The sequence below is a fragment of the Lytechinus variegatus genome, chromosome 2 (genome assembly GCF_018143015.1).
Source record: "Lytechinus variegatus isolate NC3 chromosome 2, Lvar_3.0, whole genome shotgun sequence".
In the NCBI taxonomy this organism is placed as follows: domain Eukaryota; kingdom Metazoa; phylum Echinodermata; class Echinoidea; order Temnopleuroida; family Toxopneustidae; genus Lytechinus; species Lytechinus variegatus.
The window spans coordinates 7541029-7561603 of NC_054741.1; the positions used below are offsets into that span (position 1 = coordinate 7541029).

A 20575-nucleotide genomic window follows, 5' to 3' on the forward strand; every position below is an offset into this window, starting at 1 on the left:
TCGAGACAAATCCCCCCCCCCCGGCCCGCAACCTCTCCCAACGGGTCCATGGCCCATCCCATATCGTCTCCTCAATTATTAAAGATTGTGGCAGTGGGAAGTGTCATGGGCCACGTCGATCCCCCGCACGCTCCCCTGCCTCTCTCTTTTTTTTTTTTTTTTGGGGGGGGTACTTCATGAAAAATTTTGCTCATTATTCATAAATCAATATTTTATTATGCTATCTATAGGCCTGTTGGTAACAAATATGACAAGTAAAAAAATATGCAGATGTCTTTTGTTTCATATAATTGTTTATATTTATTATTTTCTGGATCATCCCTTTGGCATAACTAATTTTCAGTTGTTGCTTCACCGGGCAAAGGTACCGTACAACATGTAACCAGTAAACAGAACAGTAAAACCACTAGACAGATTGTGTTCCTGTTAAACCTTTGTCCAGTATATTACCCTTCGATACTTTTAATGCAAAAGGGACTCCCCCCAAAAAAAAAATCATAATTAATTTAATATATATCTTTTTATGAAAAATGATCAGACGTGGATTTAGTCCCTTTTGCATTTATTAACGTAAATTTCAAGTCCGTTATTTAAACATACTTCTTGAAAGATTTTGGAGTTGGAATATACTATAGTAGTCGGTTTGATAATCATGATGAAAATGCCAAATGAATAATGGATTTAGCCCCTTTTGCATGTCAGGTCTTCATATATTGCATGATGACTAAATCCTGATAATAAAGCAGAAAGAGTCACTATTCATAAAATTGTAGGATTTGTTATGAGTGAGTGTCGCTATAAACTTTGGGTTCGCTATTATCATAAAACAGAGAAAGGGTCGATCTACATTGATGATCCCTATTTTGTAATCAAAGGTAAGTCTTACCATGGACCCATGGTCTTACAGAATGAGGGGTGAATGCCATTTAAGGGGGAAAGATATATAGGGCAAAATAAAATTGGATCCTTGCAAAAAGTACGTGCTTTTCGATATCGAACTCGAAACTACATCATGTACAGTGTAGTCAATGCCTTGCACAAGAGGTTGCCTTTGCTATTTTTTTTCTTTCGTGTAAAAGTAAACTTTTTTTTTTTTAAAAAAAATCGCTGTTTATAAAGTGTTGTTAAGGAAGCATCGCCACAGGACTAGCTTTTTGGCTTCATTAATTTTGTGTTTTGGGCCAATTTTTAAATGATGATCGTAATTAAAGTTTGAATTTTGTTTTATTCAGTTTTTCTCCATCTAACGGAGACTTATGATGTGTGTGAGTGTATGTGTATGTGAGTACATATGTTGAAGCTTGATGTAAAATGGGATGCAATGATTATGTTGATTTCTGTTTTCCTACAAATCATTTAGTAATTCAATATAAATTATTGTTAAAATATAGGGTAGGGGCTCAGTTTAGTTTGTTTGTTTTAGATTCAAATATATATTTTTATGGCAGTTCATTCCATCCTTATTTGCTTCAGTCTTTGGTGAATGTTTTTGCATGTCCTTGTTGATATAAAATAAAGATTTGTATATTTGTATTTATCTTGAGTTTATAACCATTTGAATGAAATCCTTGATAAAAACATGTTGATACAAATGTCTTTCGTCAATTACCAGTAGATCCTCCATATAATATAATTTCCATACATTTTTCTCAAAAAAGAAAGATATTTCATTTGTGCAGAGAATAGATAATTAGACACACTTTCTATAAGAAGAACATCACTATTCATAAGTGTTCCGTTCAAAATCGGAATTTATATTACATGATAATAGGAGAGTATCTCGCATATGATGTGACATATTAATAACTTAAACAATTAAAAATCTCTTCTTTGATGGATGTTCATCTTCAACAGGGGCCGTGGAACGGTTTTCAAAGTGGGTGGGTGGGGGGCTAAGCATGCAAAAAATCACAGTATGGAGACTATATGGTCATTGTTATGTTTTTGTACGGGGCTGAAGCCCCCCCCCCCCCCACTTCCGCGGCCCCTGTTCAATATTTTTTTTAATAAAAAAAACCTATCGGCAGGGTGAACTTCCTCTTACACACTAAGAAATTTTTGAAACACTTGTACCAACCTTTAAGGGTGTAGTGCACCCTATAAGTGGCAAAAGGTAAACAAAAATGCACCTTTTTATCATTAAATGCACCAAGAAATGCTCGCTTGCAGGTGCAAATCTGAACCTGTTAAGGTGCATAGTACTTGACATTAAAAAGGGTTCAAATTTGAACCTTTATCACATTGTTCAATTTCACACCCTATAGGGTACCTAACACAGCCAAATGCACCCTCAAATGAGCATAAGTTTATACACGCATTAGCACCCCTTTGGGTGCAGCTATTTGTACCAACCCAGAGGGTTCAAATTTGATCCACTATTTCTTAGTGTGTAGATTGTGTTGAAATTGAACTTCATAGTTTCACTTGTATTAAAAAATAAATGTGAAATAACATAATGATGATAAAATGCCACAAGTATAACCACAAATGATGATAAAATGCCACAAGTCTCGAAAATTAAAACAAAGCAGACAGACATAATAGCCTGAAATCAGGCCAACAATAAATGACCGATCACCGGGGGTCCTTGGCCACACCCCTGCGACCCTAGCCGCCCTTCGGCCACGCACCGCCACCACATTTTATAGTCTGAAAAGAATCTAAAAATCTTTAAGACACATTACTGGACTGTACAAAGGTAGCGCATTTGACTGTCTCCCCCTCCCCCTTCTCAAACACAACCACAAAGTCTGACCCAACAATATACTGGCTTACACAAAGAAGATGTATTATGGTCCTCACCCCCCCCCCGAAATATAATAAAATAGATAACAATAACAAAATAGATAAATGAAAATAAAGTTATAGTCCGAAATAATCTGAGATGCTCGGGGGGGGGGGCATTTGCCCATCAACCACCACCTTCAGCTGAGGGGTATATCGGGAAGGGGTCAGTCCGTCCGGGAAATTGGGAAGTATGATAGGCCATTAATTATTTGATAACATCAGACACTTTTCGACACTCATTGAAACTGCCAAATTGCTACTAAACTATAACCCGAGGGTTCCGAGTGACTAATCATTGACTCCTATATATTGCAATTATATCTTTTTAACTGATCATATTCGGTTCCATTATTTTTTTTTAAATTGACCACTGTTAACTTGCTTGAATTCGTCATAATATGGGTGAGCATGGGGCTGGGAAGCAGGCTTGCTGGAGCATGAAACACCCAAATATGTTTCTTAACAAACCCACAACCCCTCTTTTTAATTGGTAAATCGTTCCCAGGCCCCCTTTCGAGCTTGATATTGAGGTGTTTTTCAATGCTCCTATAGGACCCATCGTCATCAACTTTCCCTTTACAATTGAACGGATAAAAAAAAACATATTAAATCTTTACCTTTGAATGAAAATATACTTTATTCATATCAAAGTATTCTCCAAACAGAACAGAAATCATGGCTACTGACATATATTTTTTTTCTGTGATGCATGTTCGACAATAGTTTGTTTTTAGCATTATAAAAGTTATGCTATGGAAAAATGTACGAATATGAATGCAATGTTTAGGGAGGAATGAAACTTCATTTTACATGACAATGACGAATAAATCAACATATTTCATATAATAAAATACAAAAGAAATAGTGAGTGATGTCATCAACTCTCTCATTTGGATGTAGCTGGCTCGTTCATATAATTATTTTGTTGAAAATAAGCGAAACTTTAAAATGCCATAACTTTTTTATTTTACATCCGATTTTGATGAAATTTTCAGTGTTGTGCTTGTTGAATTTTTCTCTTTTTATTCAAATCAAGTTTTTGTTGGGGTGGACTTGTACTTTAATGCGAAATTGGTGGAATTCTTCTTCGTCACCGCTGGTCTTTCTAATAGGTCTTCTCTTCTTGTCGGATAGCAAAGAAAAACTTCTGGAATAACAGGTTGACTTTCACTGTAGGAACAACAATGATAAAAGAAATGTTTGAAATAGGAAGATAAGATTAACATGAAAAAGATATTGAATGTATAAAATATGATAACGAAATCTATTCAAAATCCCGAGTCGGATCAACCAGGTATATAACCATGATAACCGGGTCCATTCAGTGTAATATAATTATGATCCGGAATAAGATTCAACAGATGTATAGGGTCAGATGGTTCAGATCTGACCCATAAATTGTCACATCGGATAGTTTTTACCCGTGCCCCCCTTTTGAGAGGCACAATATAATATAACAATTCCGTTAAATCAGAAGTGTGTCCCCCCCCTCCCCTTTGAAAGTGAAGACCTTTTTTTGCTTGTCAATTTTCTTCGTGGACGAAATGTCCCTATTATTGGTTTAAAAAACTCTCTCTCTTTTTTTTTTTGCTTGTCAAATTTTTCATCGGGAAAATGTGCCCCCCCCCTCTTAGGAAAATTTGTATTCGCCCTTGATTTGAATCAATCATGAAAACTATCGAAGATCAAGTGGAATTCCTGAATGACTTACACGTAGCATTGATCATCCACTGGGGCTTGTTGTTCCACCAAACACAGAGATAATAAACCGGTATTCCGGCCAGGGTAGCAAGAACTCCAACAAGAGAATGAATGGGTTTAGCGTAGAACGTCATCACCATGATAAACAGAGTGAAGATGATGAAGATAATAGCAAATGGAAGAGGAATCTAAAAAAAAAAAAAAAAAATACGTATAGTAAATCTCGCAGTAGAAGGGCATTGGGGACGAATTTTTGACTTGAGGTGGTGATGTAAATTTGAAAAGCCAAAAACAAAATAAATTTTAAAAAAAATGAATAAAAAGTATCCCTACAAAATAAAGGTCATTTTTTATTACATTTTTCAATTTTTACACATGATCCAGAATACCATGCCTATGGAGAATCCCAGGGCCATGCGCAATAGGTATTTTCTTTTAGACATTTTAAAAATTAGTTGCTTTGGGTTTGTTTCTTTATCCAACAGAGCAAATTATATTCATTAATTTTTATAATGAACTATGAGGCGTCAGTCATCATATCCGGAACACAGAGAAAAGTTCATTGTTCTAAATTTCTCTAGGACATGCTATCATGTTATGGTGTATATCGATATAATACATGGGGCAATTGAAAAGGCCTAAATAAATCATTACGACATATTTTACCCAATTGACGCTGGAGCCAATGATACGACCAACAGTAGCGTACGGAAGGGGTGGTTACAGGTGTTCACCCCCTTATTTTGTTTATACCATCCCCTAAGAATTCGAATCCCCCTCTGAAAGAAAGTTGAAAGACTGTTTTTTTTTTTGCTTGTCAATTCTTTTTTGTACCAAACGACGTAAAATTGGTGGTGAAAGTCCCTTTTTTTGCCTGTCAAAATTTCATTCAGCTTGAACCCCTCCCTCTTTCAAATATCCTGCGTGACGATCAAAGTATCTTCTGATTGATGCTCTAAAGTAATTCCTGTTCTTCCTCTATTTTAATCTCCTCATCTTTTTCTTTTGTTTTCATTACTTGAAAAATCGCAACCATCCTGCAGCCCCCCCCCCCTTCACAAGCCTTCACCTCAGGTCCGCCTCACCTTGAAAGGTCTCCTCATATCCTTATACTTCCACCTGTAGTATGGTATGATGGCGATGGTCAAGGCCGAGAAGAACCAATCGATGAATGTTAGGTACTCTATCAGAACAAGGGCGTCACCCACCAAGATGAACATGATACTAAAAGGGAGCTACAGCACCAATGATCAAAAGGAAATGATTTAAGGTTAATTCAATACAGGCTTATATACCCTTAGGATAATTCTCATACCAAAAACCAAACACACGAATGTTATGCTAAACATGTATGGAGACTAATCAAACATTGATTTTATTGTAGTATCAATATCTGGTTTAAAATCAAACCCCCTCCAAAAAAATGAGCAAATAAACCCCCAATGAACAGCTTATACTGCAACAAACATTAGGCATTAAAAAAAATTTTAATCAATAATTTTGCATTGGCTAAATTTGTCCCCAGATCATGTTCTGATCACCACTACCCCCCCCCCCCTTTCCATAAGCAACAGGGGGAGGGGGGACTCACAAAGCCATTCAGCCAGCCAGACAGACAAACACTGACAGAAAGACAGGGAAATAGAGTAAGGGAATGAGTTTACCGAAATTGCGATGGCAGGAATCGGGGTTAGATGGTTAATGTGAATCATCGATAAGAATTCTGGTAGGAGGCCCTCTCGTGCTGCTACGAAGAAAGTTCTAAGGTGCATATCAAACGGAAGAGGACAAAACATACGAGTTAGAAATAATATTCTAAATTTAGTATATGACATTATACCTTTACGCGATTTCAATTGATTTAGTCAACAAATACAATACAAGAGCAGATGATAATGAACTTTGAGCGTCCGGACTAAATGGGAAAAACATGATTATACATGACGCGGCGGGGGGGGGGGGGGGGGGATCATCGCCTTGGGGGCAGTTTGGATCGGCCCATACCTGATCAATGGATATGTTTCATCATACGATAAAATTAGTAATCAATTGGCAATTATTCTTCATCTTTGAAAATTGTGGAGAAAAAAAACACTTCAAGATGACTTGTTCTGGCGGGCAACTTGTCCAGATAAGGTTGGTGTGATTTTAGTAAGTTCAAGTTTCGTAAGCGTGGCATTATATAGATGAGTATTCAGGGAACAGGAAGCTGCCACCCTGTGCATGGTTACAAAAAGTGCTTAGAATTTCCACTTTTCAGGTCAGAGTATCTCAAATTTTTCAGATATTATGCTTCAGTCACATTTAAATGCAACCGTCTCCAAACCGCCAGGTGGTTTATCAATGGAAATACTGTAATAGATTTTTTTCGACCTATAGTTTGGATCACAGGTGTGACTGGGCCTACCTGGTCCTACCGAAGACGGCTCCGTTGAGATTACCAGCAGCAGAAAGGGCTACAAACAGCCAGATCAACCAAGACCAGTTGCCTAATGCCCTCACCCCAAAGTCCTGGTAGAAAAGTAGATTTAGTAAACTAAATAATTTGCAGTATATAGCTGTTTCTTCTACTACTTACGACGACAAATAGGACTGTATACCCCCCCCCCTCCCTCCTCATCTCGTCTTTGTTCTGTCTCTCTGCAGTTCTATCCCCGAGAGAGTCGATGATGTCCTCACTCACTATTTCTTTTGTTTCTTATTGCTTGAATTATACAACATTTCAATTTTTTTTACACATTTGACAATAAGGACCAAATTGGCTGAACCATATAGTATTGAAACAATGCTAATTCCACATATTCAGACTATGAGGAGAAAATTAGAATATTTCATATAATAAAATACAAAATAAATAGTGAGTGGATGACGTAACCAGTCTCCTTATTTGCATAATGATCAGGATGTGTATATAACTGTTTTGTTAAAAATAAGCGAAAGTTTGAAATGGCATAACTTTCTTATTTTACATCTGATTTTGATAAAATTTTCAGTGTTATGCTTGTTGGATTTTCTCTTTTTATTCAAATCAATTTTTTGTTGAGGTAGACTTGTCCTCTAAGTCGATTATTTCAAATGGCTAATGGGCTAACTTACAGCCCCTACTGCGTCTGATGATAACACTTCTTGAGGAGTCAGCAGAGAAAAGTAGCCAATGTTAGCGAGGAGGTAGATGACGATGACGGTCGACATCGATATCATCACACTAATCGGGATCGTTCTATAAGACAAAAAAAATATGACAATAGAAGCATGGGGAATCCTAGGGGGACAGGGGGACGTGTCCCCCTACCAAAAATAGTGGGACACAATATCAAATGTCCCCCTACTATTTTTGGTCTTTTAAGATGGAGAAAATTACATCACTTCACAATCGAAATAATACATGTATTTTGGACTAAATGATCTTACATTTTGGGTGAATACCTTTTTTTTTGCTTGTCAAATTTTCCAGGTCCTGGTTCCCCTACCTTTTGGGACAGATTTCCGCCCATGACTAGAAGTTACAGCTGTTTAAAAAATCTCTTTGCAAAACAGCGAAAGTAACAATCTAGTTGATAATGTGTCCAACAGACAAACAATGTCATTATCAAGTGATCAACCGAAATTCTGGTAATTATAACCAATAAATAGTTTGATTTAGATAATTTCTATCGGTTACACCCATTCACCCACATATTGGTTATTTTGACCAATGGTTGTTAAGATTGCGTAAAATAAATGTGTCAAGAAGTTTGCAGAAATATGTATATTTTAGACATGTTTGAGGATTGACATTATTTATCCAGTTCAGTGATGGAAATACAATCTTTATGTTGCAGTTGATTGATGGGGATATTTGTGAGGTGGTGGTGAATGTGTTGGTGGTAGCAGTAGTAGTATTTATTTCCGTATTAAAAGCATAATTATACAATAAAATAAGGTGGATAGCTCACATTCAGCGTGACCAGGTACGCTCTTCCTTGAGGTCAAAGACATTCCATGGTCACATATGTTCTACGGCGGCCGTACGGCGAGTCGAAACAGCCGTTTTAACATTTTTGTACAACTGAATTTATAGGTGGTTTGAATAAAAATTAATAAAACGGTTGTTTTCGACTCGCCGTACGGCCGCCGTAGAGCGAATGTGACCAAGGTATTACAAGTTAGACACAAAATAGTGGTGTGGGGGCGGTGGTTTGGTGGGGTGGGGGTAGTGGTGGGGGTTTAAAGGTGATAGTGGTGTGGGAGTTGGTTGCTTGGTGGTGGTTTGGTCGTGATGGTGGGGTGGTAGTTTGGTGATGGGGGTCGTGGTTTGATAGTGGGGGTGGTTTGGTGGGGGTAGGGGTGGTGGGGTTGGTTTTTATGGGGGTTGTTTTGGTGGAGTGTGGTGGTAAAGGTTGTAATGGATGATTGAGTTGAGGACGATTACGGCGATGATGATGGTGCCGATGATGTGATAGTGTGGATGGTGCCGATTACTGATTTTGGTGAATGAAATAACACCGAAAAAAAATGACACAAAGTTTGGTCAACTTACTTTTCTGGTTTCTTAACTTCTTCTGTCATGGAAGAAATGTAGTCCCTGAATGGGGAATTGGATTCGAAAAGAAAAGAATAACCATGAACTAAATCAAATGTAGATTTGCATCCATTTTGTTGAAAGGTTAAGTTAACCATGGACCTAATAGGTCCATGAGTTAACAGTGTTATAATGATAATAATAATAAACAAGAAGAGAACATAGGGATGATGGTGAATTACCTGAATTGTTTTTAATAACTTGAGACGAAATCACATACATTTTGCGCATTTGACCCTGCGTCAAATGCCCCCCCCCCCCGCTAATTTTCTAGAGCAGTGGCGGATCCAGGGGGGGGGGCACATCTGGCCCATGTCCCTTTTGAAAGAAATAGTCAATATTTTAATGCTATTATACCGTTTATACACAAGTGTGCCTACCTTTCAGAATCACAGGAAAAATCTTTAATGGGAATATCTCATCCACACAGATCTGAACTATGCTGTAAAATTGGATGAGTTACGTAGATTTTGAATTCGTAATAGAGGTTTAACCTCAAATGACAATTTTTAACATGTTGAATGCGCAATTCTCGAGAACTTCTAATTGGGTGAACTTCGAAGCTCAATACCAAAATATCAATTTCCTGAACCCATGCTATTTTTGAATATTTGAAATATTCACGTGCTAAAGTAGCTCTGTGCAAAATTCGGTGAAAATGACATGGACTTCTATGGATTTAAAGGTTTTCATAAAGGAAAATTGCGAAAGTCAAATATTTCTACTTTTTTTTAATTTCTTATGCACTTCTTTGCTTTTTCATCTTCCTTTTTTCAATGGAAATTATTACAGACCATTTAGAACTAAATTAACCCTAAAGTAATTAAGCACACTAGTTAGAATGAAAAATAATCACACTTTTATGAATTTCATCTCCCATTGACTTTGTACACAAAGTATAAAAAGGCATTTTCGGCATGACACTGTCTCGTGAAAAGTCACGTAGCGTCGCGGAGCTATACTCGTATGTCGCTGATTAGGTCTCAATAGTTGCGCGAGACTTAAAAAAAAAGTCCTAAAATTTTGCAGCTCTACCTTTTGCGTTTCGGAAATATCGCGCGAAGCGTGGAGGGGGGGCATCATGGCCCCCAGTCCTTTTAGGATTAATATCTTACCAGCCCGCATATGCAAATATTCCCGAATAGATGGCGAGTGGGACACCCTTGATGCTAATATCCGTATCCTCAAAAGCATTTTGAAGGTTTGACACGTGACCTGTAAAAAGCAGAACTGAGATTTAGGGCGCTATATCCTTTATAGGGAGAGGTATGATGAATATGAAAAAATATATGATGAAAATGGTAAGGAGGAAGGAATCTCGAACAGTGGTGAGTTCGAGAAAGCACTTCTGTCCCTATCGAAAATATATCATTTATCAAATATAAAATTATATTGATATTGATATTTCTGTTAGTGTCTGTGGACAAAAAAAAACACACGTTGATTCATGTACAGCATAATTTTTGTTGAATTTTGATGGATTTTTAGAATCTTTATACTCCTATTGCAGATAGAAGAGTTCCTTGCAAATCCTTCCCAACAGGGGCGGTGCAAAAGGGGCGGGTGTCATCACCCCCCCCCTTATTTTGTAATTGAAAAGGAAAAAAATGATGAGAAAAATGATGGAGATAAACAATGTTCACAAAATGGGCATATGGCAGCCAATTTGAATGTTGAAATACAGTTTTAATACCTAAATTACATAAGATATGATATATTTTGTTAACAAGTGGAATGCCTCTGGCCGTCTCACCTGCATCACGCGATTCAACATAGCAGCATTGCTGACTTTGAAAACTACTATAACTCGCACAAGATGTTACTTGGATACTCTTATTTCCACGTTTTACGAACTAGACCAATACACTTACAGAGATAGGATGGTAATTCAACAAATACCCCCAATGTGACCAAAATTCATTGACCTCACATGACCTTTGACCTTGATCATGTGACCTGAAACTTGCACAGGATATTCAGTGATACTTGATTACTCTTATGTCCAAGTTTCAAAGTCAGATCAATAAACTTGCAAAGTTATGATGGTAATTCAACAGATACCCCCATTATGGCCAAAGTTCATTGACCTTTGACCTTGGTCATGTGACCTGAAACTTGCACAAAATGTTCAGTGATGCTTGATTACTATTATGTCCAAGTTTCATGAATCAGATCCATAAACTTTCAAAGTTATGATGGGAATTCAACAGATACCCCCAATTCGGCCAAAGTTCTTTGACCCTAAATGACCTTTGACCTTGGTCATGTGACATAAAACTCATGCAGGATGTTCAATAATACTTGATTAAGCTTATGTCCAAGTTTCATGAACTAGGTCCATATACTTTCTAAGTTATGACGTCATTTCAAAAACTTCACCTCAGGTTAAGATTTTGATGTTGATTCCTCCAACATGGTCTAAGTTCATTGACCCTAAATGACCTTTGACCTTGTTCGTGTGACATGAAACTCTAATAGGACATTCAGTAATACTTGATTAACCTTATGGCCAAGTTTCATGAACTAGGTCCATATACTTTCTAAGTTATGATGTCATTTCAAAAACTTAACCTCAGGTTAAGATTTGATGTTGACGCCGCCGCCGCCGCCGCCGCCGTCGGAAAAGCGGCGCCTATAGTCTCACTCTGCTATGCAGGTGAGACAAAAATCACATTTTCAGACAATATTTCACTCATACATCACCATTTGGCCAAGCAAAACCAAATTCTGTTGAAATAATTTGTTCCCATGCACATTGTGCATAATACCATAAGGGCCTGTAGCGGCCATTTTTACTTTCCAATAACAATATTTATCACCTAACTGGCAGAATAAAGGATGTATCTTAATAGAAATTTTGCTTTCAATATTTTACTCATAGATCACTATTACGTGCATTTATGGTGCTCACTCCTGTGAATATTGGTTTCCCACTTTGCATTATACATAATACTGTTAATGTCTATGGCGGCCATTTTAAAAGTCAAAATACAGTATAGGCCTATTTAACACAAACTTGAAACCTGAATGATATATTTCGTTAGAAAATATGTTTTTAGACAGTATCCCATTAATTTATCACATATATATGCATTTTAGTGCTCTCTCATGTGATTTCTTTGCTCGTCTTTCTCATTGTGCATAATAGGGCCTTTTAGGGCCTTTGGCAGCCATTTTGAACATCAAAATAAAACATTCATCACATACTTGGCATATTGATAATATATTTCGTTAATAATTGTTTTTAGTCAGTATTCCACTTGTTTAATCTTAATAATATGCATTTTAGTGATCACTCTTGTGATTTTTTGGGCCCCATTGCCATTGTACACAATAATGTTTGGGCCAGTGGCGGCTATTTTAGATATCAAAATACAGAAATGTTCCCAAATATGACATAATGATGATTCGCATATATTACTTCTTTCATACATAGCGATTTTTTGCACTTTAGTGCTAATTTTTGTGAAAATTAGTTTTCCCTATTCATATTGTACATAATAGAGTATACAAGGGCCTTTGGCGGCCATTTTGAATATCAGAAAAATAAATATTTTGTCAAAAGTTATTTTTTCAGAGAGTATTTCACTCCTGCCACACAATTTCATGCATTTCATAGCCAATATGTGGACAATTTTAGGATTTTCATGGGTAATTTGCATATTTTGGCGGCCATATTGGATTTTGCCCATTTGCAGAAAATGCTCAAGGTTACACGAGTGGCATCATCCAGATTCAAAATCAGCACCCTCGAATTGACAAGAAACCATCAAAAAATATTGTATATATAAAAAAACAAGGTTATGCCTCTTCTATTCTGGACTATAAGGTGAGTGGGCATCATTCATATATGAACAATGAAATAAACCAAATAACAATTGATCCCCTCAAAAACCCCGGGGTTAAATAACTTTATATCAAACAATGAATACCGAACGATAAACAGGTATTCTATAGTCAGTGTCAGTGATTTTGTCTGTATAATCATGGACCAAACCATGCACCTCAGTATTGATGATGGTAAAAATGTCAGGCGAACAGTATATTTTCGAGTTGAATACGCTGTGGTTTATTTTCCATTGGTCTAATGCCGATTCGTCCAATTACCAACTCGTCTACTATCATTTTGTCTACCATCAGTTCGTCCACTATCCACATGGTCTAATTACCATTTTGACCACTCATTTCGTCTAATAACCAGTTGGTCCAATAGCCATTTAGTCTATATATCATTTTGTCTAATTGGACTAAGTAGACGAAATGGATATTAGACCAACTGGTCCTGAGACGAAACGGTCATAGACGAAATGGTGATTAGTCGAAGTAACGATTGAGCAAAATGGCTATTAGACCAAATGGTCATGAGACAAAATGCTGATGGACAGAATGACATTAGGCTAAATGAAGTAGACCATTTGGAACGTTGATTCATGCTTTTGCCCCCCCCCCCCCATGGATGGACGCCCCTGGTATAAAGTATATAAAAATACTTGAAAATCACCCTTTTGTCATTTTTCATTAAACCGAAAATGCCCAGGAGTTTTAAAATTTGGTGTCATCGTGACTCGTTTGACATGTTTGAGTGGTCAATTCACCTGTCACCGAATTTCTTCTTCCCGTTTTATCTGCTCCTATTCGGTAAGATTTTTTGTTTCCATCCGTATTTCAATACGGAGTAAAGTCCTCAAAAGTCATTGAAGTTGAATGGCTCCCCTCAGAGAATCAAGGGGATGATTATCCCCCTCTGTTATAGGTTAATGAGCTTATGTCACGAGATCCTACATGACTGTGGGTTGTCTGCAACTAGCTTGTCATTTGGTCTACTTGTCATTTAGCCAAGTTGCCACTTAGTCCCATTTCAATATAGATTATACCCATTTCGTCTGACATCATATCATCTAACGGGGTTCTACATGATGAACTGTTCATCAATAAAAAAGTCATTTGTTAAATTACAAAATAATTAGCAGACGAAGAAAACATTAGACCATCTAGGCATTAGACTATAAGAAATAGACTAAGTAGGCATAAGTGGAGACCAAATGGCAAGAATAACGTGATAATAGACGGAATGGGTTTAGCCCATTGACTATAAGCCTATCTGAAGTAGACAAAGCTACTAGTCCAAGCATAAAACCCCTCTCACCCCTACCCTCCCCCTTTCTCTCTGTCTATCCCTCCCCGTCTCCCTCCCTCCCCTCTCTTTCTTTCTTTCTTTCTTTCTTTCTTTCTTTCTTTCTTTCTTTCTGTCTTACTTTCTTTCTTTCTCTCTCTCCCCCTTCTTTCTTTATTTATCTCTCTTCTGCTTTCTTTCTTTATTTATTTCTCTCTCTCTCTCCCTCTCCCATTCACCCGCATACACAATGGTATCAAACACTCACCCTTAAAGATGAAGACAAGTCCGGTGATGATGAGGATGATGAGACCGAAGACCTTCGCTACTGTAAAGAACACCTGAAGTCGGGCTGTCCACTTCACGCTAATACAGTTTACAAAGAAGATTAAAACTGGAAAGAAATGCATGAGAATACCCTTAAATATTGTTGATGGTCTTCAGTTGGCTAGCATCTTCTCTTCTTGAAAGAAAGTAAAATAATGAACACGGAATCACACCGGTATGCAGAAGTATTCCACGACCAGAAGGAAGGGGGGGGGGGCGACGAAAAATAACTGGTGAGGAATTGGGTGAAATCACCTGTAAAATATTATGCTAAAATCATTCACAAAATACTATTTTCATTCTAAAAAGGCCAAAACCGGTTAAAACAACCAGAAAAACCTTTCAAAACTGGTTAAAACAACCAAAAGAAACATTAATAACCGGTTAAAACCAAAAAGCCTTAAAAAGAACACCAGTTGAATAACCGAGAAAATTCCAAACCCGGTAAAAGCAACCATCAATAATCGGTCAAAACAACCGAAAACTTTTTAAAAACCCGGTTTAAACCATCCCGAAACCGGTTTCAACCAGTTCAAGTTTCCAGATCAATTTGATGGACAGTCATAAATGGTCACTTTGTTTGCAGGACGATTAAGGGGGAGGGGGTGACATCCTTCTCTCTCTGTTTATTTTTCTTTTCCAAATGCAGGTTTGAAGAAAGTGCATATATATAATCATCCACAAGAAGAAACCCCCTTCTATTTTAATAACTCACACAGAACACAGATGGCAATCAGAACAACCGCGGACTGTGGCGGAGGAACCTCGTCGCACCCAAAGAACGGCACGGTAAGGTAGTTGGCGACGGTAAGTGACTGAACAGCGTTGGCCGATGGCCCGATGAGGAAGAGCAATGTCCACATGCGAAGGAAGGCCACTACTGGACCAAAGGCATCAAGTAGAAAGGTGAATTCACCACCTGACTTGGTGTAGGAGGTGATGAGTTCCACGTAGCAGAGGGCGCCTGTCATCGAGATGAGGCCACAGAGGGTCCAGAGGATCATTGCCCAGCCAACGGAACCATTAACCCCTCGCAGGACACCCTGTTGAAAATACCACAACAAAATAATCATTTGATGCACTTTGTCGGGACTATAACCTAAATGTCGGTTCTTATAGTTATACTAGTAAGCAAATGATCCAAGGGGTGCGGTGGGTCATCACTCCCCACATGGCATAATACCTAAACGTGTCCAACACGGAAATAAGTTAGAGCATGGACCCTATGGTTAAACGTTCAAAATGTTTTCTATAAAAACCTACAGTGTCTAATACGAAAATAAAGTTAGACCATGAACCCTATGGTCTTATACAACGGATATCATTTTTATTAAACGAGAACACTAGTTTTGGTCCCAAAGTTCGATGTCTTCAGTTAAAACTCTGGGTTGTGAATAACTGACTCTACCTATGCTTCACAATGCTTTTCATGATTATAATGCCTTTTTTCCTCATCGAGCTGAAAATTTTGGACGGCTAAATGCCATGAAAGCTTTGTCTCTTTTCCCATCTGAGTTAGGCCAGTCATGGTCATAGCCGAACCTGCCACATCCAATGTTTTTTTTCAAAGAATTCAAATCTTGTCGCAAAGTATTTTGAACTAAAATGGGGTACTACGATATCGTCTGCTGTAAAGGTGTACAGATGATTTATCGAAACATATAGGTAAGTCATTTATAAAAAGAAGGAAAAGGATCGGACTTAAGATAGATCCTTGCGGCACCCCCATGAGAGATGGGTTTTTCAGATGACAGTGATCCATCGATCATTGTGACTTCAATAGCTATGAAACCATTCCCATGATTTCCCATCATTCCGAACATAAGACTTCCGTTTACACAAAAGAAATTCATGGTTGACGAGGTCAAAAGCTTTCTGCAGATCAACTGAAACAACTCCCATGTAGTATTCTTTGTCAAGAGACATTAGCCAGTCATCTGTAACCTGTATCGAAGTAGTGTGGAGTGGTTTGTTCTAAAACCAGATTGATGTGTAGTAAAAATATAATTTTCATTGAAATATTTGCCAAGCTGGCGTTGTACAACTCGTTCTAATAATTAGAGACCGCAGGCAAAAGCGAGATTGGTCGGTAATTGGCAGGATTCATTTTATCCCCTTCTTTATTAGCGGTGTTAGCAATTATTGTCCACCTTGTTGGCACAATCCCCAGATAAATTGACATATTTATAATAATTGTCAAGCTTTTCACAGTATCAGAGCCACATAATTTTATACGAACTTATTCCGTCAAAACCAACTGATTTCTTTTTTTTTTTTCAAAATTGTTATCTCACGCAATACATCGTTACAAGTTACGGCTGATAACTCAAATGTGCAGTTTTATTACGGCTATTATTACAACTTGATACAAAACTGGTGTCAACCATATCACTTCTATCGAGACAATTTTGGGCAACATTTGCAAAATGTGAATTGAATCTTTCAGCCGAGACTTGAGTTTTTAGTCTTGTTAGAACGGTACTTCTATTTATTTGGGAATAGAGACTTTAGTACATCCATGTGTTTGTTGTGCCCTTTACAATCTTGAATCATTTCAGAATAATAACTGATTTTATGTCTTCTTTATTACATATTATGTAATTTTATTTCTCAGTCTTCTGTAGTTTTTCCAATCTTCCTCTAATTTGAATTTGAATTTCTCTATTTCAGACACTACCATCGAGTCGAGTTTGATTTAAAGCTATTATGTAAATGTTGTTTGACATATAGGTATTTTATCTCATCAAAATGCTTAAGCAAACTAACAACATTAAGATGCACACAAAAATGTGGCCATTGTTATTGCTAAGTAGTAGTAGTAGTAGTAGTAGTAGTAGTAGTAGTAGTAGTAGTAGTAGTAGTAGTAGTAGTAGTAGTAGTAGTAGTAGTAGTAGCAGTAGTAATAGAAGTAGTAGTAGTATAGTAGTAGTAGTAGTAGTAGTAGTAGAAGTAGTAGAAGTAGTATTAGTAGTTGTTGTTGTTGTAGTAGCAGCAGCAGCAGCAGCAGTAGTAGTAGTAGTAGTAGCAGCAGTAGCAGTAGTAGTAGTAGTAGTAACAGTAGTAGTAACAGTAGTAGGAGTAGTAATAGCGATAGTAATAGCAGTAGTAGTAGTAGTAGTAGTAGTAGTAGTTGTAGTCGTCGTCGTAGTAGTAGTATTAGTAGCATAAGTAGTAGTAGTAGTATAGTAGTAGTAGTAGTATTAGTAGCATTAGTATTAGTAGTAGTAGTAGTAGTAGTAGCAGTAGTAGTAGTAGTAGTAGTAGTAGTAGTAGTAGTAGTAGTAGTAGTAGTAGTAGTAGTAGTAGTAGTAGTAGTAGTAGTAGTAGTAGTAGTAGTAGTAGTAGTAGTAGTAGTAGTTTGTTGTTGTTGTAGTCGTCGTCGTCGTCGTAGTAGTAGTAGTAGTAGTAGTAGTAGTAGTAGTAGTAGTAGTAGTAGTAGTAGTAGTAGTAGTAGTAGTAGTAGTAGTAATATGAAATAATGATGATCCGTAGAGATGAAACTAACCTTGGGTGAGACGAATATTCCTGTTCCAATAACTATTCCAATGATGAAGCTGATGCAACTAGCCAGTCCTAATGTCCGTTTCAGGACCACTTTCTCACCACCAGGTCTCTCCGCAGCGGGGATCTGGTCGACATCTTTGTCCGGATCACCCATCCTTTATCCGATCTTATATCCACCAAACTTATCTGAACAAAATATTTACCCTGCAATCAAAGTGTGGGAGGAAAATCATATATTATGCATGATCACGATAAATAAATGAATAAATAAATAAATAAACAAATAAATAAGTAAATAGATAAATGAAGAAATAAATTATGCACGTAACTACAAAAAAGACTTTTATATGTCTTTTTGAAAATAATATTTTAGGGTACAGTATTTTATGAAGTGTTGCATTCGATGACTTTCACTGTCTCATTTATTATGAGCCAATCAGATGCAAGGATTTCAATAGCGGGTATAGCAGTTATCAAATACAAATCACTGAGTCAGTTCGTTTCATGAAATGTTCCCCTGGTCAATCTGCCATGATAATTGTCAGCGATGAGTTCAATATTTCATGGAAATGCCTTACGAGTAATAGCTTAAAAAGTCAAATTTGACTGAAAAGTCGTAGAAAATAACAAAAAAAAGCTTTGTTGTATTTGATGAGAATTGTCCTATCCAAGTATTATTGATGAATCGCGGTAAAATTATTTTACGGTAAATATATAACCTTTCTTGAAATCTTTCAAAACTTGTCCCGTCGATAACGGAGTCAGTGGACATTCTAAAAGAGATATGATATGGTAAAATACTTACAACTTACGGTTAGCCTAAATTTTTATTTTTTTTCACTATCAAGTACTCACTAATACTGTGTTTTGTCGCTGAACCTATTTCATATCAAAACACACTCCTTTTGATTTTGTTGGCGTTCTGAATTTTACCATTTGGAGGCAAACGTTGCAAATTGATCGTTGTCTATTTCGTGACTCTATCGCTGTACTATAACGTCGTGACCACGGTCGTATAATTTTCAAACATTTAGTTCGCGACCTCAACTTCGCTTTATCGGTTAGCACAAGTCATGCATGATAATGGCGAGATTTAGAGCTCGTGGCGGAGTTATTCTACAATCCTTGTATTCATGAATTAATATTAGCGAAATACACACTGGTATATGTATTTAAAAAAAAAAACACATGTAGGTCTACGTAAACATGAAACAAGCGACCAACCTTAACCGTGTTTGAGGCTCCTTTCCCCTCTGCACACCAACTGGTACCTTGTTCGAATACAAGTCAATGAATACTATCAGTAAGACCTGTTTAGTGGGAGGGGCATATTGTTGGCCTCGGAAACACAATGGCAACAGAGAATCTCTCCATAACCATAAAGCCCCAGAAATTGAATTACCTCTTTCCACAATGACTTTTTCTAGAGAATTAGTCCCTACTGCAAAAAGTAGTTGTCGTGCTTCACAAATTCGTCTCGCTTAAAGAGATAAGAGAGAAGGGGGAGGGGGGAGATAGGGAGGGAAAGGGGAGGGATAGGGACAAGAGAGATAGACAGGATCTACTTTCGTAATTGCGAAGTTTCTTTATTCCGAAACACGTAAATTGCCTATACCTCGATGTTCGTTAATCCGAAAACGTAAAAGGGTGCGTTAATCCGAACATTTGTGGCGTAACTCCGAAGGTTCGATTATCCGAAAACGAAATAAGGTTCGTTGTTCCGAAGGTTCGTTAATCCTAAAACGAAATAAGGTTCGTTGTTCCGAAGGTTCATTAATCCGAAAACGAAATAATGTTCTTTAATCATTTCGTTTTCGGGCTAACGAACCTTCGGAATTACGAACCTCGTTTGGTTTTCGGACTAACGAACCTTCGGAATAACGAATGTATGCGGGATCTACAAGGGAGACAGGTGGAGAGATAGAGTTAGAGCAGAAAGATCATATCAAGGATGTTGAAGTACTTCTTGATCACACCAAGAGAGAGATAAATGGTATGGGAAGGAATAGAGTGTAAAGGGTGCAGAGAGTTGGATAAAGTGAAGAGAAGGAGAGAATGAGGCCAGTGTGGTGGCCCCCGCTTATTTTATTTGAAAATAAAAAAAATTGAAAAGGAAAATAACACGGGCTGCCGAGGATTGAAAATAAAGAAGGGGAAGAAAAATAAATGGCGTATATTGTGTATGCAGTCAACTATAAAAGTCCTCAGTGAAGGTCTAGACAATTCCCCGCATATACGCTATAAGCAGGGGCGTCGATCCATTTTTCAGATTGGGGGGGGGGGCAATATCATGAATCAACGTTAAAAAGGAGCTCGATCACACAAAACAAACTAACTCACCCATGCACACCCCTACATCCCACATATTTATATATATGTGACTCATGAGAAGAGACATGTGTCTCGCCCTCACCAACAAATTAATGCGAGCGCAAAGCGCGAGCTGAAATTTTTTAGTATACTGACATGAAAAAAACGATTTATAAATAAAGAGTTAGTTGGTATCTCGAACTCTCTTACTGATTTCAGTAACATGACAATCTTATTTCATTTTTAGTTGCACATGCGGAATTATGGGAGGG

The 20575-nt window shown here is 37.4% G+C and overlaps 1 protein-coding gene across 1 annotated transcript; it reads right to left on the reverse strand.

Annotated features, from left to right (window-relative positions):
• Positions 1–3770: 3770 nt before the first annotated feature.
• On the reverse strand, positions 3771–19303 carry LOC121409377 (cystine/glutamate transporter-like). Its single transcript, XM_041601311.1, has 12 exons — positions 19218–19303; positions 17995–18197; positions 15205–15532; positions 14431–14556; positions 10165–10264; positions 9008–9052; positions 7585–7708; positions 6896–6999; positions 6153–6249; positions 5574–5723; positions 4499–4676; positions 3771–3957 (listed from the first exon to the last, which is right to left on the reverse strand). The coding sequence occupies exons 2-12, from the start codon at positions 18145–18147 to the stop codon at positions 3893–3895; spliced, it is 1470 nt and encodes a 489-aa protein (XP_041457245.1). The 5' UTR covers positions 18148–18197; positions 19218–19303; the 3' UTR covers positions 3771–3892.
• Between the last annotated feature and the right edge of the window lie 1272 nt (positions 19304–20575).